This window comes from Myzus persicae, unplaced genomic scaffold, assembly GCF_001856785.1.
Source record: "Myzus persicae strain clone G006 unplaced genomic scaffold, MPER_G0061.0, whole genome shotgun sequence".
Classification (NCBI taxonomy): Eukaryota; Metazoa; Arthropoda; class Insecta; order Hemiptera; family Aphididae; genus Myzus; species Myzus persicae.
Genome location: NW_019103956.1, coordinates 488,363 through 509,769, shown reverse-complemented (window position 1 = coordinate 509,769; position 21,407 = coordinate 488,363). Strand labels below are relative to the sequence as shown.

Here is a 21,407-nt window from a genome sequence, read left to right as displayed (position 1 = left end):
GTGAACTTACCCTTATGACTACGTGACCCCGTCTGCCGGCTTCCAGCGTGCCCCTTTGTTCGGTGACCATGACCAATTTGCCTCCGTCGTCTTCGTGTCTTTTGGTGTTCTCCTCTCCCTGGTGGAGTATTCTGTAGTAGTCCGTCTGCGTGATGCAAACGAACTGACAGTCGTCGCACTTGGTTCTCATCACGCCCCGGTGGTACAGCCGCTCCATGGTGGGCACTATGCCGAAGCTGTCGCCCATGTGCAGCTGATCAGGAATGCCGTCGGCGTGCTCGACCTCGACGTGGCCGTTGATCAGCACGCTCCACGAGTCCAGCTCTTCGCCATCGTTCATCACCACGGTGCCGGCCTTCTCGACGACTGCGAACACCATGACGCTGCACAGCGCCCGGCGCACGGCCAGCGTCATGTTGGTGAACGCCTTCAAGTGCTGGGTGAACTCGAGCAGCACCTCGACATCGTCCTCGGCCCGCTCCGACGGGTCCTTTTCCAGGCACTCCCGGACCGTGTCCCGGACGGTCAGGCTCTCGCTGCTATCGCCCAGGTCGTCTTCGTCCGAGTCGACGATCGACTCGACGAGCCCCGACAGGTCCACCTCGTCCGCCTCTACCGAAACGCTGCCCGAATGCACGCTGGTCATGGTGTCGCTGCCCGAATACGCCGAACTGGTATCCGAGCTGTGCGAGCTCCGATTGCTTTTCTGGTATAGTTCAGGCCGGATTGCAGCAATGTACTATATCACACAGGACACGGAAACCATATTATAATAAAAAGATGTTCACGTTGTTTTTAGCAATAAATCCGATGATAATATTTAAAACACTTACGCTGTCGTCGAATACGAGGTTGATCGCCCCACCACGTTCCATGCCGGTGTGCCGGGGGATATTCAACGAGCGCAGACCGCTTTGAGAGTCCGCATAATCCATCTGAAATCATTAATATGTAAACGTTATAGTTCGCACGGAGTAAAATAAAATATTAAATTGCATTTGCAATATTGAGTATACATTAAGGAATGGCAAATCGCAATGTTTAATAAATGAATGTTATTCAATTAAATAGTGTCCAGCGAGAAAATATTTATTCGTGAAAGATGAATATAATAATATGAAGTATATTATATGGACATCCAATAATAACCCAGAAGTTTTGGTAATCCTATTTTAAAAATATGATTTAAAGATGTAACTTGGTTAAATAAAATAATATCGCCTTTAAAGAATGTTGTAGTTTTATTTTGTCTTGAAAAAAATCCAACAACATTCTCAAACAATAGACGGTAATGAATATTCATGTTTGATTTAAAAGGTTTTTTAGTTCCCATACAAATATTTAAATTTATATGTCAACGTCGATGAATAGTATACAAAAATATCGATTGTTCGAATCAATATAATTAAATGTGAATTAATTATCAGCGATTGGAATATAAAATTCTAAAAAAAGAATAACACTGAGATTTTTAAGTAATGTAACATAGTTGTCTATTACTAATACAATTATAAATAATCATTTTCTCAAAAAATAATATTTCATGAATAGGTACTAGATTTTATTTTATACTTCCAGACGTGTAAATAGGTTATACTGAATTACAAAGCATTATAATATGATTGTTCTACAGCGAAAAAAACTTTTAAGCGTATTATTATTGTTTTTGCCGTGTAAACATTATATTATGCGGTTGTATAATATGTAAAATTGTGGGATGTAAAAAAAAAATGAAGCACAACCGGTTCAACAAGGACAAAGATATTCCAAGCGCATAATTCGTATAAATACGGCCACCCATATCCGTTAGGTTTGCATGTATCTACTTATAACGCCCAATATTTCATAAACGTGCAGTTTTTTTAATTAGCTTAGGCTGTTGGATGTAATATGGAATTAAACAAACCATTTTTCTAAATAAATTTGTATAGAAATATTGAAAACTATAAATTATAATATAAATTATTAATAGAAAAATATATTTCTTAAATTAACCATTACAAGTCGCTTTATTAAAATCGTTTGTAACAACACCGGATATGTAATTTACGTCACACGACCCTTAAATCTCTCGACGACAAAAGGAAAGAAATTACGGGCACAGAGCGGAAATTTAGACCTTCTATAATAATTGTCTGTCTAGGGTTCCTCTTTTTTCAACAATGTAATATTGACACGCAACCGTAAACAATAATTAAATAGGTAATCTCAAGGAACACCAAAATGCATATATCATATTTAAGCTATGTTATGTATTATAATTTATACTTAATACAGTTTTATGTTTTAACGAACCTCAATGTTAGATGTGTAGGTACAATGTTAATATTTATGTTTTTAGTAAAAATATGCAGTTTAAATACACTTACAAATTGTAAAGAAAAATAAGGAAGCATAATAATTACAACAAAATAATACGAAACAAGTAAATATAATTTTTCTTTTAACCTTCAATCATGATTGAGTAGGTATCTATTATTCGACCCCATTTGACCCGAATTTTATGCTGTAATATTTTTCCGGTACATAAAAACCAATGAGTGACAGGATTACTACTCTAGAGTAAAAATCTTAATACACGGAAATCCTTGCAGAGAGATAGATTTTTAAAATAATAACAATAAAAGTCTATGAATGAATATATGTATACAAAATTGTTAATAGGGTATTAGTCAGTGTTTAAAATGCTGAAAACATTCATTTGTACAAATTATATAAGTACTGTACAACTGTAAAAGAAGATTTTATTTTTGAAATTATATACTTAGCATACGCGTAGTGTGACTTACGCACATGAAATAGTTGATTATGGTTTTATGTATATTATATTACATTATATTGTAAAAAGTCACTTTAGCAGTCTAAAATTAATATTATTACACACATATTAGTTTTATAGTAAAAAGGAATATAATACTATAATAGTATAATGTATATTAGCCAGTTCCGCCCTACACACTATTATATACTATATATTGCTCACGAAAGTGTAAACGCTAAGGGATAATTATTTACGCTTCTTGAGTCCAAGCCCGCGCACGACTTTGCTAACTACCTACGCATATCTACACTGAAATATTGCATTTTATTTAATAATAAATATTTTAACATTTTATTTTTTAAAACAATAGTTTAAATGAATAATAATTATTCAAAAATAAAAGAAGAATATTTGTTCAATTATTCAGTTTGTAAGAACTAAAAAAAAAAATCGAATATATGTTATGTATAATAAGCCAAAGAAAAAAAATCGTTCCAATTCTTCACAGTCCGTAGTAAATTAAAAAAATCTAAATAAACGTTAATAGAAAATTGACTGGAAACCCGTTAGAAATTAATTAGCTAACAAAAAAAGTTTCTATATATTACACTATACAACAGTACGCCTATTGTGGTATATTTTGTATTTCTTAGTATAACTGAGCATTCAAATTTTGTTTCATTGTTTCATCAAACTTGTTTCACTTACCTATCTAGAAAATAAAAATGATTTAGGAAGGAATCACTTATTCAATTGAAGTACTAGGTAATAATAAGTATCCATATTCACTGCAGTTCAGAATGATAAGACGATCTTTATGTTCATTACGAATGTTATAGAATATAGATGATTCATTTGTTATGATTGTTGTATGGTGTTCAGGCGAGGTGACGAATTATTATGGAAACTATTACTATAAATGTATATTATTCTACCGACATCATGAATCACTAAACATAATCACAATTCACAATTCATATCTATCTATATCGTACAATATACGTGTGTCCGTATACACGGTGATTCATAAATCATGCTCACCCTTCCTTTAAATTAATCAAATTTTTGGAATTTTAAAATAAATACCTATGTTAAGACTACCATTTAAAATCCTTGAAATTGTTGTAGGTAACACTTAAGGAGTGTTCTGTGACGATACAAACTTCTGTCTTTCAAATGAGAATCCCCTCCTTCTGTTTTTACTGTGAATTATTTAGTGATTATTTTTCATGAACATTTTTATGTATCTAATTCAAAATTCAAAAGATTAGTATCATAGTTAATAAAATATTCTAAAAATTATTTTACGAAAATACGAAAGAGATATTAATAACTAATCTAATAGGTACCTATTCATTATAATCATATATTTTTTACAAATTTTAAAATGTCAATAGATATACATATTATTAACTATAATAATAAAATCACCATAGCTCCTATATCTTTCAAACCCATTATCATGGACCTATATATTATCCTCCGAACACAAAGTAAAAATTACTCTTTTAAAATGTGGGCCAGATTTACGTCATAGTTAACAGTAAAAATAGAGGAGGATTCTCGTTAAAAATATATTTAAAAATTCCAAAGATTTGATTTTGAATAACTATATTAGTGAGGAAAAAGAGGGTGAGCATACTTGATGAATCACCCAGTATAATAAAATAATTTGTTCGGATAACTGATCCGATTCGTTTATCTACATTGAATCATATTTGAATGCTTGTTTAGATTTTCAATTTATGATACTAAAATAGAACAATTGGGAAGAGTTTCGATTTGGGCAAATAGAAAATACACGACTAATGGAAAATGTTCAAATAGTCTTTAAATTCCAATTCTTATTTTATTTATTTCAAAAATAATTTTTACAACAACATTTTTCATTTCTGTGCAAGGGCAAAAACTAAAAAAGTAATAGAAATGTATCAAAAAAATCACAAGGCCACAAGAACGTGGGGTTATAGAAATACGTATACCTAATTAGTTCATTCAATTCGCTCAGACTACGATATTAAATGTTATCAATGGTTACTAGGTATCTAATCCTATCAAATTCTATATTAATGAAACGAATGGTTGTTTTTAACTTATTAGCTTAGTTTAAAACAAAATTACAGCATTTTAATTAATAAGTCTAAATAACTATAAAGTATAAACATTTAAAATATTTAAAAATAATATATAAAGTAATGTAAAATAAAATAAGTAAAATAAGTAATTCGTAATTAAATAATAATTATACGCCAACATCACAATTTTCATAATAAGACTTGAAATGTAGAAATTTGAAATTAGTTTTTAATAACGACGAATGGTTTATATATTTTCAAACAATAAAGAAAATATCAGATTTAAAGTTCAATAGAAATTTTAATTGATAACCATTCAATTAATTGAAAAGGAAATTGCATATTGAGAACACGTCATAACAGTCAATATGAAAATTAAAGAAGAATAATAGTATATAAGGTAATACAAAACTCGAGTGTTTATAACAATTTTCGTTGCTATATTTTCTACAAAGAAATAATTTAATGAACAATGTAATTTGAAAATTGTAAGAATATAAAACTACGTTCATACTTCACATCTAAATCATGAAAATGACGAATGTAAAATAAATTTACCAATTCCGAGGTGTTAAATTAAAGCATTAACCAAAGTTAAATTTTTTTTTTTAAAAATTACAAAAAAGTTCTGATCTATAAGTTATAATATATTATAATATTATGTAGTGAAATCAATCTCCCGAAAATTAAATAATATTTATTAAATTTTATAATTTGTGAATTTTTAATCAAAAAATTATTACAATATAGGTAGTGACTGCGGGTAAAACTTCCAAAACGACTTGTTATAACTTATAAGAGCATAATATTAAATGGGTAATACGTACCAAGAATTAAGTATATTATTAATAGTTATCTAATCTTAAATTTCATATTCTAATAAAGGAGGAATATGCACGGTACACACCGCCCATAAAAACGATGTTTAATTCATAAACGATATCGAATGACCTATATATTATTCTGTGAGCAAGGAACTATACAATAATATACGTAGGTGAATCATCATCATGTATAAGCGTTTAAGAGTCGTTGACGGTAAAAGAATCCCTCACACAGTTATAATATATATAGTTGAGTATATTTTACATAGATATGGCTGTCTTATAATAATACACAAGTATTTTCTACGATTGACGATTACGACGGAGTACTCTCGTCACAATATGATGACGCGATGTGCATAATATACTGCTACGGTATATATATATAGCTCAAAAATATGTAAAACATACATTTTTAATAAAAAGTGTAAAGGGACGACCACTGCAGTGGAACAACTACAGGTATGGATGTGGGTATTAATCACTGGGACTCACAATATTAACTGACTTAAGGAGTCCCGACCAATCCAACAATAGCTTATATCCGTATCTGTTGCTTACAAATTTCATAATAAATATTAAAATCATATTATTTTGAAAACGAAAATAACTGCGCGAAACACGGTTCAATGTAATGTATAGTATATTATAAAAGAAAACTATTGAAGGTACAAAGTAAAAAAATATAGTACAATAATATGCGAGTATATTATTGTATATTATCTATGGGTTCGGAATTTATGTTTTATCAAACAATATTATTAAATACTATATATTAAATACTAAGTACTATGTATCGTAAAAAAAATTTGCACGAGTACAACAAACTATCTACCCATTTTTAGGTGACAACGGTAAAACACTTATCATGACATTTTTTTTCTTATATTATTAGAGATTGAGAATTCTTTAATTTGATTTGGTCAATGGTTTAAATTTACACAGTAAAAATATGATTTTTTTATTTGTTTAAGTTCCTGGTACCTTAAAGTATCGCTGGCCAGTCAAATATTATGTTCCTAGCTGGAACTTAAATATACCATTGAGCATTTAACACATCTTTTTACATAGGTAATATAAGTAATTGTAGTATGTAAAACAAAATATTATTTAAGAAAAACCTAATACGATCAGGATCAGATATCGTAATATAGATACTAATTAACCAATAGTTAATAAAATAATCTGTAAAATGTGTACATCAAATATCATGAATTATGTTAGAACTCTATTGATTGACCCCAAATTGTGTTTACAATGTTAAGCGTAGAACACTAAAAAAAACTTAAATTTGGGCCCCTTAAATCTGTGACACAACTATTATAGTTTGCCTTGTTGCGTCACTAGACGCACTCTCAACGTCACCACCGTGGCGGTTAGCTGCATTGCTGCAATATACTATTAAATTATATAGATATCGTATTCTAGAGAGTGACATCGCGAAAAGTTTCGAATTCTTCCATTATTTGGCGGCTGTGACACACTGGAAAGATAAAAAGAAAATAAGAAAATGGCATCGAAAAAAGAAATACAAAAAATAAAAAGATATATTGTATAATAAATTACACGCAACACCCCATAAATACTCGTGTATATAATAATATAAACGAAAATATAATATACGAAAACTAATAAAAGAACGAAATGAAAACGTAGTATCTCGTTGTTATAATAATATTTATATTTTCCCCATATAATATGAACCCGGAAAACCGACGCGCTCTGTGCAAGGGTATATACGAGTATACACCTATACATATACATAATATAATAGTAAAGTATATAATATTATATATATATATGACGTGGTTCACAGCCCTGTTGCGCGCCCTCCGCTGTTACACATACATACGTCGATAATAATAATAATAATAATAATAATAATATATAAGGCGGTGAGGAAAACAGGCACACACACGAAAGGAGTCAATCATATGCCCCCGTACACGCGAGACGTTTGGAGGGGCCGAAAAACGACAGAGGTGTACCACCGCCTCCACTGTCAAAGGAGCCATAGGAGTGGACGGTAGCAGTGTAGTAAGTATACGAGTGGTGGTGGCAAGTACACGGGTGGGCGGAGAGGTATGAAGCGGGGTGGAAAGGAGGTGGCGGGCACGATGCGTGGGTGTCCGTCGCTACCGCTGACTGCCGGCGGCGGTGCTTTCGGATCAATATTGCGCTTAACCTTCTCGTTTTTTTTCGGTGTTTTCTTTCTTTCATTATTTTTATTTTTTAAATTCTATGTTATCTTGCGGCGGCGGGGAGGGGTGGGGGTTTCAGACACTTTTTGCTTCAACACGACGTTTTAATCTCTTAAAAAGTTCTCCTGTCGATGACGACCATATAATTATACAAGTCTCTCAGCAGTAGGCCTCTCCTCTCTATCTTACTCAGTAACTGTCTCAACTTATAGTAAAACGCATACAACACGTCATAACTCTTTATAGTTTATGTAGTAGCGGTCCCAGATCACCATCAGTGCAATCAACAACGGAGGAAATAACAGGTTGACTGAACACGGCGGAACACTTAACAGTTGGAACTCCAGCGAATTATAATCTCGATGGGTACACATATTGTAATACTATGACGGAAGGTTGGGTCATCTTCGTGATTTAACGTAGATAATCACTTTATTTCCTGCAGTGTTACACAGGCTCATAAACGTCAATTTACATATTTCACAATATTGTTTTTGGGGCCAGGTATAGATAGTACAGTTATTATTACATACCTGCATAAATTCAAGTATGCACAATAAGGCATTATCCATGTATTATTATAATGAATAATTAACAGAGGGGAGCAGTGTTGACACTGGGAAACTGCTAGCACTTAGGTACTTCGGTTAAATCTATCTAATAGTAGCAAAAAAAAAAATCTATAAGAGAAGCACAGGCGCCACTAGAACCTCGTATTTTTTTATGAACATTTTTCTTACGGTCAATACCTCTTCCTTTATGGGTCTACTGAGTTAATAAATAATAAATTTGCTTAAAAATGATATTAAATATAAATATACACCTATAATACATTACATATATATAAACATGTATTTATTTTATTTTAAACGTTCTCATACTTTTAACAACTTTAACGTCTATTTTCAATATAGAGTCATTCTTAAATACAATGACAACATCTCATTTAGTATTCTCAATACTGAACAGCCAAATTGAAAAATAGTATTGCAGAATACTCGTTCTTAGAAAATGATTTGGCTCACTGAAGAGTACATTTTTGGTGACTTATTATCCAATATACATTTTGGGGAAACTATGAAAATATTTAAGGGGGCTAAGACTATGCGGAGGAGCAGATGACATATATTATTATAATATAGTTTGAGTCGGCGTCGTTCGGTGGGTGGGTGGGTCGCCACGCCACTCTATATATAGTGTGTAGCGTTCAGTCGCGAGTAGCTTGAGTTCTTCGGAGAAGTTCGTGTGTTATTATTTTATTAAAGCCTTTTTTTGTATAATTTTTACTTGCACACGTTGTAATATGATACACATATTACATTTCAATACAATACAAATACACGGCGTTATATTACACGTAGGTGGTACATAATATTATAATATAATAAGAGTTCGGAGAGCGATAACATTTTATCATGTATATTGTATAATATACTAATATATAGTATAGTCAAAGTAGCATAGAGAATGAATAAAAATAATAATATACGAAAAAATGACGCTACGTAAGTTACATTATGTTATTATTATTATTATTTATGACCGAGGTGTGAAGTTTGAGATACAACGTTGTAATCATAAAATACTACACTGAGTTCCTACTGACTGACCATTGGTAAATATCAGGAGAGAAATTTTGAAGCGTAACGACTAACGACGTCATTGACGTATGAGAGGGACACGTGAACAATTTTTTTATTGTCCTCGACATTTGTACCAATATTAATTTAACGAGAAATCTGAACAGCTGTGATGCATACAAACGACTGATGTGAAGAATGTGTAGTACACTGTTGCTTTGGTATATTACTACTAAGTAATAATATCTACTAATAACAAATATGGCTTCACATCATACAATATAAATACCCGCATGTACGCACGTGTAACTGTATAAATAATAATCACGGAAAGTGGTAAATGGTAATTGATTGAATTTTTAATTAAAATCCATAAACTAAATTAAACTCGAAGGAGAAACGGGCAAGAAATCGGTCCTATAGAAACAACATAATATAGCATCGTGTTGCAATATAATAAAAAAATAAAATAGTGGATGGCTAGTATAGTTATTTGGATTACAACGGCATGTTTACAGTTTTCTTTTTTACATCAAATTGGACGAATACATGCGATTTCAATTACTCCATAGGTAGTTATTATTATGAAAATAGATCTATTTTTAAATCATCGACGCGTGCACAGGAGCTTAATGGCAAAATAAGTTATTTTCTGTGTTCACTGTTCAAGTATATAATATTGTGTTTATAAACACATAAAGTATAAAGACGCAATTAAATCTAAAAAAAATAGCTAGACAACCAACAGAGTAAAACTCATTTGAATCTTTTATATAATTATCAAAGAAAAAATAAAATCATGTTTTTTCAAATTATTTCCTTATTAAATACTAAATATTATGACTTAGATATATTCCATTTAAATATTACACTACACCTAGTGGAGTTCATAATTTATAATGGTAGCTCTATGACAGATCACGGTGATTCGAAATTCAAAATACTACTTTCAGAATGATATTACTTGAAAGTTGAAACAGTAAAAACCAAAATAATTAAGTAGGTATAATGATAATTTTTGAATAAACTTCATTTGAATAAATGAATCAACTAATTAAATTAATTACATACACATACACAATGAAACAAAATGTCCAGTTAAATAATATCAAAAATGTTTCAAGTAATTGCATGAATATAAAGTACAACTGGATCGGAGAAACAAATAAAATTAATTAATTTAAAAAAACAAACTACCTACTTGAAAATACTATAAACAGCGAGGCAAAGTTTTTAATTATAAGCATTTAATTAATTTGAAAAATAATTTAATAATTAAACATAGAGATAAACATCATTATTTTAATTTCTAAAATAATACAACTTAAGGTGAAATAAATTATTTGTAGAAATTAAAAATAAAAAGTATAAGTTTGTTTTAATAAGAATATTTTAACATTAATATAGCCGAAGTTTTAAAGTGTACCTACTGTGTAAATATTGATAAATTTCCACAAACAAAATTTTAATTTCAAAAACCATTACTCTATCCAAAATTGTGATTAACTTTTGAACTTTAAGTTTAGAGGAAACTTCTTATCTTAAAAACTTATAAATTATTTTCGGTGATAATAATTAGTATAGACAAGAATAAATTTTAATTTTTAAGCATAATAAAGTTTGATATTAAATTTAGATATATTAATAATCCATTAATCATATTATACACCTACGTAATTATTATGGCATATTCGAGCAACCTCACGGCCTCAGGTAAGACATATTATCTTAATACTATTGAATAAAGGTAAAATAAATATCATTCTAGGATTAGAAATGTCATGTTTATTTTTATGAAATAAAATATTGTACAATACAAATTTAACGATAAATTTATATTTTTTATTCATTAGGTATACGTAGTTGTTTATTTATTTATATGAATTTGAAGCTTTTAATACAAGATTTATACTCCCTACCAAGTTGTTAAAATGCAATAATTCGATTATTATTCGTTATTTTTATATTAATATTTAATTCGAAAAATTTCTCAAGGCTTCAAATTGCTCAAAGAAAGTCAAGAGTCCAATAATATGTATTTGGTGAACATTTCAGTGTTTACAGTCACTAGTTTTTGAGTTTCACCAAAAAAGTAAAATAGATTATTTCAAAAATTGGTTTTGCGTAGAAATGTCTATTTATTTTTGTATTTTCCGGCGTTTCAAAAACCACAGTCAATTTTCAATTTTGACCTCCCAAAAGTATCAGCTAAATTCAATTATCTATTAGAAAAGATGCTGATGCGGAAAACCGTAGCATATTTACTATCCTAAATGTTTTTTTACAGACGGAAAAAAACACACATCATAGAAAAAATGCAATACATTGTACTACGCACAGAATCTATAACTAAACACACATACAATTTTAGAAGATTTTTAGTAGAATTTCAGTAGGTACTTAATGTATTATACAGTGTTCAAATTAAATTGTGAAAATGAACTGTAGATAATATATATTATATAAAGCTCATTAAATATTAATGTAATAATATATTGTACATTGCATGCCTATAATAATTCAAAAATATATTCGAAAAACTACGAGTCAACGAATTCAATTTGAGGTTGTTTGGCCGAAGGTGAAATTTGAGTTTAATATTAAGTTTCAGCATTTTTACTCTTTATACTTCTGTTTATTTGGGTACAAAAGTATATAAAATATTATAAAATAATATAATGTTGAAAAACTGTTCAAAATTAAATTAAACAGAACTAGTGAGACGAGAATATATGCTTCCTAGTATTTACTACAGCACTGTTGACCCCACACATATTATAAAATATCACATTCTTTATCCTCCGGTTACCGCTGTAGGTATATATTAGTTACTTGTTGAATGGAGTCTGCAGATGTATGTGCATAATAACTAAAAAACATTAACGTTTGTTTGTTTCAATATAGATGCGGCCGCTTCTATAAATCATTATTCGATAAAAAAAAGACCATTATTGTTTAATCACACGCCGATTAATGCTAATGGTTTGGCTTGCGGTGCAATATCTTTTTATACATTTAACTCTGTACGCAATTAGAACGAAATGAGTTTAATATCCACTAACCACCGACACCGATAGTAATAATATGATATAGTATATTATTTCGGGAGTCGTAAGAATAAAAACGGATAAAACAGAATATAGAGGTCGATGACTAATCATAACGAAAATAAAACATCACTTACCACCAGCATCTCTGATGGTTCCAACACGAAACATTCGTTGGGTCGTCTAGCGTTGCTTCCGGTTCGTTTTCCAAAACTGTAACACAAAATATCATAATATTAAAAAAATGTCTACTTATGCAAAATGTGGTACAGTCAAAGGGGGGAGGACGCACTGCAACAGCGGACGTTTATTAATTCCTACACGATTAAAACGCATATTGCGTTACAGTATTTTGAACAATCATAGTTGCGGCAACAAACATATATTATTATACGCTGACAATATACGCACATATTATAATATAATAATATTAAATAATGGACATATATTATATACATAATAATATAGTCGGTATACAGCATACGTGCACACGCGGCTTACACGGTATGCACGTCACATGATGTATTTTTCGACAAAACAGCCTTCTCACACACTTACACTATTATACACTCGTCGGAAACCGAGTCGTATGCATATACGCATTACGGACATAATATATGTATATACGGAACACCTAAAACGCAAAAGCGTAAAAGAATGGGACAGAGCTAAATCGCACATGTCGTAGGTTACAAGCACCCAATTCGACGGGGATTTCAACTCAATTATGTATATACACACACACACACATATATATTATATACGTCGGCACTGGCGGCGAGAGGTCGAACGAGTGGTGGCGGTGGCGTGTGTGTGTTAGGGATTGAAATGCAACACGGTCACGCTGCTAACTTTTCGGGTCACGGGTAAAGGGATCGACCCTCTCCTGCACCACAAAGACAGTGAGTCTCTCTCTCTCTTAACATACAGGGTGTAACACAACTATAACTGACAAACAAATGTAATTAACTGCGTGGTATGTTTTATTCATTTAAAAGTATAAACGATAATCGAAATAACTAAACATTCTTCTTTTTTTTTTTAACACCGATTAGTATACAAATTATTTCATAGTCGGTTAATATTACTTCTGTCAGTTTTATCTGTTACACGCTCTATATTATACTGTATATATATTTTAATGTTTGGATATTTTACGAAATATACAATTATGAAATACTTCATATTAAGATATTCAAATTTTTATAAAAACCTTTTTGCACGAGTACAGCGATTTTATAAATTACATTTTTTGTTATGATGAAATTAATAATATAGTATACTTGGTAATTTACACATGCAGAATGTAAAATGTCAACATAATATATCGTCGATCACAATATAATTAAATAATAATATAGAAATATTGGGTAAATGTGTATTTATATGTTACCATATTGACGAAATATTTTTATTTTTGACCGACAGATATAACGTAAATGTATATCAAATGTGACCGAAATAAAACATAGAATAAATATTATATCAATATTCAATTACCATTATTCGAAGTGAAAAAATGCAATATTCATTTATTTTATCAATGTATTTAAAATTTAAATAATTTGAACTACAAGGTTCTTTTTTGAAATCATCACAGCACCCACATCTTCTAAGCCAAGGAATTTCTATTGTCATGAGGGCTATAATTTTAAGTTATAATAACTCGTTAGAATTTCAATTCAGATATAGATTAACGTTTTTTACAAAATCAATGGTTTAATATTTTTCAGTAAATAGGGTGGCTTATTTGAAAAAAAAGAGCTGCTGGACACTACTTACATTGCCTACAAAAATTAAGTATTTAGAAATCGGAATTTGGATGAATGTATAATTAAAAGTAAAACTGGGTATGAGTGTGGTTGCAGGTAAATCACCATGTCCATCTCACACCGTGGATATTCTTTTTTTTTCGGTGTACCTATATACCTATACCCGCGGTACACGAACAGAATATATTGGAATTAGTTGCGTCCCGAAACACATTTATGTAAATTGCTCCTCATTTATTATTTTGTATAATATTTTCCTACTCACGTTTACTTAATACCGACACAATGTGTCTCCGGCACGGTTAATACAGGCCTATAGCCTATTATCCGTTGCGGTTTTCCATAGTAAGTATGAAGAAATATTTTTCGATTTGTTCGGAACGTCACATGACAGTGCTGAGCGAGTGGCGAATGCCAATCAAGTGAATAATAGGCTCGTTTTAAATTGACTACAATTAAACACACGCGAGTGGTTTCTGAGCCGTGAAACTCATACAATCAACGACAATAACAATCGGGATGAAACCTACAGATCCTGAATATATATATATGCGTGAGTGTGTAATATATATGCGTGATGGGGTGTTGTTTGGTCGATATCGAAGACAACGATTTTATTCCAAGCGTGTGACACGTTTCATTAATCAACTGTCATATATGTATATATACATATATCCGTACTTCTCTACACTTTTATGTATGTATATGTAATATGTATATACATAATATATATGATATACGCAGTGGATAAGGGAAAACGTAAAACGTGTTGAAAAACGAGAAAAAATAAAAACAAAAAACTAACTCCGATGTAAACTTAATGAAATAATCTATAATACATATATATAAATGAATGCGTGTGTGTGTGTGTTGTGTACACCAAGCGACAAGGTATCGATTATACGATCGGCATTAATAATTATTTTTCTAGTACATATAATTATTAAAATATGTGCGGTTATGTATAGGAGTACCTATAGCGAGTACTTCTTCAGATGGTCTATTAACATTTATTTTGTATTTTAACATTGATGTTCAGAAAGATAAAAGTAGGTAATCACTCTGCTGTATACTTGGAGTCGAGTGTACCTATCACCATCGAGTATGTCACAGTCATGGGTGTTTAATTTTAATTCGACGATAAATTATTGCATAGGTATACGAAAAAGATTCAGAGTATAGAGGTCTGTCAGCCTATTATTTATATAAATATATTGCTATTAATTATTATTACAGTAATTTATTTTACTATTTAATTAGTACGGTGTAAACTATAAATAAGCATATAATTAATCTGAATATTTTTAAAATGGCATTGATCATTATATACATCAAATATAATAATATACCCTACAACAAATATTTTTGAATTTCAACAAAATAACTTAAATCAATATTATTCGTTTAAATATAGAATTTCATCCTATTTTAAAAGATTTTAAATCTAAAAAAAAAATCAAGTTTAAAAAGTTTTTTAGTTTTTTTAGTTCCAGAATAAAACTATTGATGAGGAACTTTGTATCTATAAATGGTTATTCATTTTTGAACTACACCACAAAAAAACGAAATCGATACTGGGAACTTTCTATTACAATCTCATCAAAGTACCAACTAGATTAAATTTTCTACTATAAGTCTATAACTTGTGTAAACATACACGAAATTATAAAATAAAAACATTTATTGCTCCGCTCCGAATCTAAAATGTGTTGCATTGATAATTTGTAAAGGGATATTGCAATAGTCTTAACTCGTGATTCAGAATTATTTTTTTAAATGTATACCTATGTAATATATGTAGATTATTATTATGGTAGGTATAATACAGTATTTAGTATTTACAATTAAATATAACACTATATAGTAATATACTTCATTTTACCAAATATCTACCTGTCCAGGTCGACTCAGAAGACCCCTCATATTCTTTGCTTTATTAAAGTTGCAAGCTTTAATGGAAGTACATTTTATACGATTCATTAACAGTATCAATAATTAATTATATATTTCCTATAAATATAGTTAAGTCTGAATAAACATAATTTATTAGCATATTCAACAATAATAGCAGGTCCTTAAAATTCTATAATAATAAAGGGGTGTTCAAAACTAACCATGTTGAATGTAGTTCGTGTCTTAAAAAAGTTAAATATAAACACTAAGTATCGTTATGGTAACGTAATGGGTTGGCATAGTGGTACAGTGTTTACTGTTAGATATGACAAGTTGTGAACTGGGCCTCAATGAGCTTGCTCGTCACACACGATACTGACACGGTATAACGGCTTGTCCTGCAGGACAATAATTATTATGAATCGTTCATCTGAAGCTCGTAGCCGTTGTCATCATAGATAAACAGTTTTTTATTTATCAACTGTATTTATAAATATACTACTAACAAGTTATGAGTAAGTCATATTAGCTAACTCAGAAGTAAGGCGCTAATTTAAATTGTACTATTATTATTATTATTATTATTATTACTATATTTTTTTATTGATTGAGAATCGACAAATATGGTCATTAGCATTTTGTGGGGGTGATGGCTGGTTTTAAGAACACATGTTTATGTGCGGCGAGGACTTATTGTAAAGAACGCGGGTGCTCACCCATCCGGCAGCTTCCGACACCCTAGGAATCCTGTCCGTCTTTAGCACACATAGAAACTGCGGCCTACCACAGCGCCACACCTAGCCACTTAAATATTATTATAATTTATATATATATTTGAGCATTTATAGTATTTTATACCATAATAATTTGGACACTGTAAGTATAGTGTATAATGTACATTATGACTGTACTCGTAAACATTTTCGAAAAGAGATCAATTGTCACGAGTCGTAATAGATATTAAGATAAATATAAAATATATGGGACCAAGCGGCGAGAGGAGTGGGGGGAGGATAGAGAAGAGAAATATACAAACGAAAGCGTTATGGTTTTTTTTTATACGAATAGAAAAAGTTTTGTATAAACTCAGCTTTATCGATGCACGAGAGCTTTGGCATAATCATCACATATACAATTTAATTTTAGACAGTTATTTTCATGATGATGATAAGCTGCACTTAATAATTTTACTCTCAAAGTAATAATATTTACGCGTTCGATGCACAGTAAACACCTTTGACTTAGGTGCACGAAAACATTAATTTAGTTCCTTTCCTTTTAGTGTTTCATAATCATTAATCTTGAAAACTAAGGGTTTCTTCTCTGAAGTATGCATTAACTTTTAATCACAGATATTACGAGTTATATTGTAGATATCACTAACACGCAATAGAAGAATACAATAAACAGCACCACTACTATTACTACCAGTAGATTAATGGTATAATAACTATGGTTTAATTTCCAGAAATCTTCTCGGTGATTAACTCTTTGACAAGAGATCTAAAAAATGTTTTACTTATATTTGATTACATACGGAAGAACTTAAAAATATTTAGTTGTAATGTTCAAATTTGTTGAGCTTTAAACCAGTCATAATTTTAATATGTCAATACGTCATAACTCGATTCATAATAAATATAATTAAACGGACGGTATTTAACTATACGAGTAATTTATTATTTTCAATGAATATTTTATAATTTTAGTCAATAACACATGTCAACGAATTGATACTATTCAAAAATAGGTTCTGAAAAAACTGCTAAATAATAAATGTAAATAGTTGGAATATGTGTAACCCAAGAGATTGCAAAATAATTGATAACGATGTTTCCGTTTGTAGATATCGAATTAGTTATAACTTATAATTATTGCTACCCGTTGGTATAACAAAGTGTGTCAATCAAACAAAATTATCAATATGCATAATATGTTTTTGTAAAACGATTCAAAGCATAAATGCAGAATAACCTTATTTTTTGTTTTGCAAACCCTTGAGGATTGTGTACACAATTGAATTGAATTTGAAAATAAAATCAAATCCACGGTGTAAGTACTCGTGGTGCTCTACATTTTTTACCCAAAACGAGAAATTAAAAGTATATATAGGTATTATAGGTACCAATTGAAATTGTTTTGTGTATTTGAACAAACAAATACCGTGAAAACACTTTACAAGTGACAATGTAAAATTAATAACTGTCATACAAATACCACCGATGTTTCCCATAACCAAGTAACTATAACGATGTGCGTGTATTGAGGTCGATTGTCGGTACCTTGTACATTTTTCCCATTTATACTGTCAAAATATTTCCCTAATACCATCATTATAATATTATGTACTTAAGCGGTTATTATATTTTATTCACGTTAAATTGGAACTGAAACTTCGCGATACAACCGATATACTCGAACACGTAGTATATTTTTATTAAAATCCCATTAGCATTTATAGTTTTGTCTAATATTCGCTCAATATAAATATATATATCAATAACAAATAGGGTAAATAGATGGCGAGCTCTGAATAACGGAACACTTATGAAATTCCTATAAGGACGCCATTATTATATTATTCGATTTACAGTGGGGACATATTTTTTGAACAGGTCATTCAAACGAAAATACTATGAAATCTAGATCAAACCAATATAATAAAAAATATCTGTCACGAGTATTTTATTATAGATAATTACGAAACCACGAACTTCATTAGCGAAATACATATACATTATTTGTAATATATTATAAAAAATGTACATAATATACAATATTATAAACCTATATGGGTAATAATAATAATAAAAAAAAAATATTGTGTAGTACATATAATATAATATATAATATTTAAAAAACGAGGAGTGGATGACTAATGCCGATTGAATGCCTACCACAAAGACATCAATAACCCGATCGGAGTTAAACGCGATTCAGTGTTATTAAACTAAAACTTTTCATTCGACAAAGATAGGTAAATTATGCAATATCTGATGTAAAATGTCACCTAGCAGATATTCGATATGAAAAACCCCAAGCTATCATCAGTAGTTGCATTAGCGTTATTCGTTCGTGTCAATTTCCCCCCCCCCCCCCCCTACACAGATACACACACACACACACACACACAGTATAACCTCTATTATTACTCTTGCCCGTATAATAACAGAATGTCTCTTAAAAAATAAAATTATATACATCTTTTGTATTAATTCGACAAGTTTATCACCGAGGAAATACAGAATATAATAAAGACACCATGCATTATGCAGCAGGAATACAAATAATATGAGTAATACAATATCGTATGATATAATATAATCATGTGAGTATGTGACGAAAGCGATACATCTATACTAGCTGATCCTGCATGGCGTTGCCCGTAATAAATTAAATAGTGGAAGTGGATTTAGTCTGTCTTAAGCTCCGTTAAATGAAAACTAAACATAATATTCTTGAAACAGTCAATCGAGCGATTTGACTCTAAATATAAGATTCAGATTAAAAATTCTGTTCAATTATAATAGTAGGTATACCTAGTTATTTTATTTTGTGCAACGTCATATATAATTTTATAAATATTCGTTTTTCGTGAGCCAAAAAATCACCTCGTTGTCGCTAGTCTTCAAAATGCAAATATTGAAAAATTAAGGTGACATCCTCGGGTGTAAGAAAACCTCTGTACCAAATTTCAGAACCACAAGTGCGATATGCTTGGCTATGGATCATTTACACACAAATAGGACTATTATTGTATAGATGACACAAATTATACCTGTCAATGACCAATTTGAAAACGAAAAAAATCTGATCAGTGGTTCGTGGTTTTGCACAAACACGACGCCTCCGCACTGTTAAAAGTGCGCGTTAAGCGTCCTACATTATCCTTATTATTACATTCTGGTCACACGTGACTTGTTCGCCCCGAAATGATAATAAAAAAAATATATATCTCCAGAGTTGTAATTTTGCGCGGTTGGCTCTGCCAAAAGAGGTTTTAAGCGCGTTTTACTGACCAAAACGAGTATCGACGGTGCGGAGACAAGTCGACAGCCAGATACGACGATTTCTCCGTCACCGAATCCGCGCGGATCGCTTTGATTCTGGGCACGGTGTCTTGACACACAATCGGCGTGTCACCCACCATTATGGCGAACGGTATTTTCGAAGAACTGGTAGCTTCCGACCCCGCGCCACCAACACTACTACTGCTATTAGCCGCCGCCGCCGCCGCTAGCTGTTGTTGTTGTTGGTTGTGGTGAGGGTGCGGAGGAGGCGTTTTCGGCCTTCTGGCCGAACGACGGGGTGAATTCGTCAGGCTGTTACCGCCACCGATTCCTCCTGCCGCGACACCCTGTTGCCGGCGGTCGTACACCAACAACAGGTTCGGGCTGGAGTTTTGTTTTTTGGCCGGACATCCGGCGCCGGTCTGCTGGAGCGATTTCGGCGACTGGACATCGTCGGCGGTCGCAGAGACGGTGGTAGAAGAGGCCCCGCCGAGGACCGGTGCGCTCTCGGCTCCCCGCGGCGTTTTGGGTAACACAGACTGCGCGAGCCGGGCACAAGCGCTCTTAGACTCCCGCTGCAAGTTGACCAAGGTCTGCAGGTACGGCAGGTTGTTAGTGGACGACGACGACGGCGAAGCGGGGGTGGCCGTGTCGGTGGACGCGGCGGCGTTGGACTTGCGTTCGCGGCTGTTGTGGAACGAATTCCACCGACGGATGGGTTCCAGGAAGTACTGCCTGGACTTGCGGGAAGCGGGCCGCGACAGTTCGGGACTGGACTCGTTTTTCAGTATGCCGTTTTTGCATTTCGACGACGATGACGACGACGACGACGACGGTCTCCGCTTGTCGGCGGCCGTCCCCTGCAACCGCTGTTGCAGCAGCAGCTGTCGTTGGTCGTCGATGCGCTTCTCAAGTTGCTTGGAATGTTTTTTCATCGTCGTCGTCGTCCTCGGCACCGGCTTCCAGCAGCAGCATGTGCGGAGCGAGTTCACAGACGACGACCGCGGCGCGCGACGACCCAAACCCGGACGGACCGATGCGGACGCCACGCACGATTCACCACTGTCGGTACGACGGTGGCACTGCGCGCACGGGCCGCCTAAACCCATCCCCGGCGACGCGGTGCGCGAGTGGTAGTGGTGGCGGTGGTGTGTGCGGGCATGCTCACGCCAGATGGCACGTAGTGCGTCGGTGCCGGTGCGGGCAGGGTCGTTCCCGCCGCTGCCGCCCGCCCACGCCAACGC

General features: G+C 32.4%; 1 protein-coding gene across 4 annotated transcripts in view; it reads right to left on the bottom strand.

Annotated features, from left to right (window-relative positions):
• The window catches only part of LOC111036892 (rap guanine nucleotide exchange factor 2), a 68,211-nt gene that overhangs the window by 3,905 nt on the left and 42,899 nt on the right, over nucleotides 1–21,407 (bottom strand). For 2 of the 4 annotated variants that reach the window (XM_022319158.1, XM_022319159.1), the window contains 3 exons: nucleotides 12,626–12,701; nucleotides 834–935; nucleotides 11–739 (listed from right to left, as the gene is read on the bottom strand). In XM_022319158.1, coding sequence (XP_022174850.1) covers nucleotides 11–739; nucleotides 834–935; nucleotides 12,626–12,701 — 907 coding nt within the window. Of the gene's footprint in view, nucleotides 1–10; nucleotides 740–833; nucleotides 936–12,625; nucleotides 12,702–20,172; nucleotides 21,215–21,407 lie in introns of those variants that run through there. The other 2 variants (XR_002604819.1, XM_022319157.1) reach the window with 2 other exon arrangements.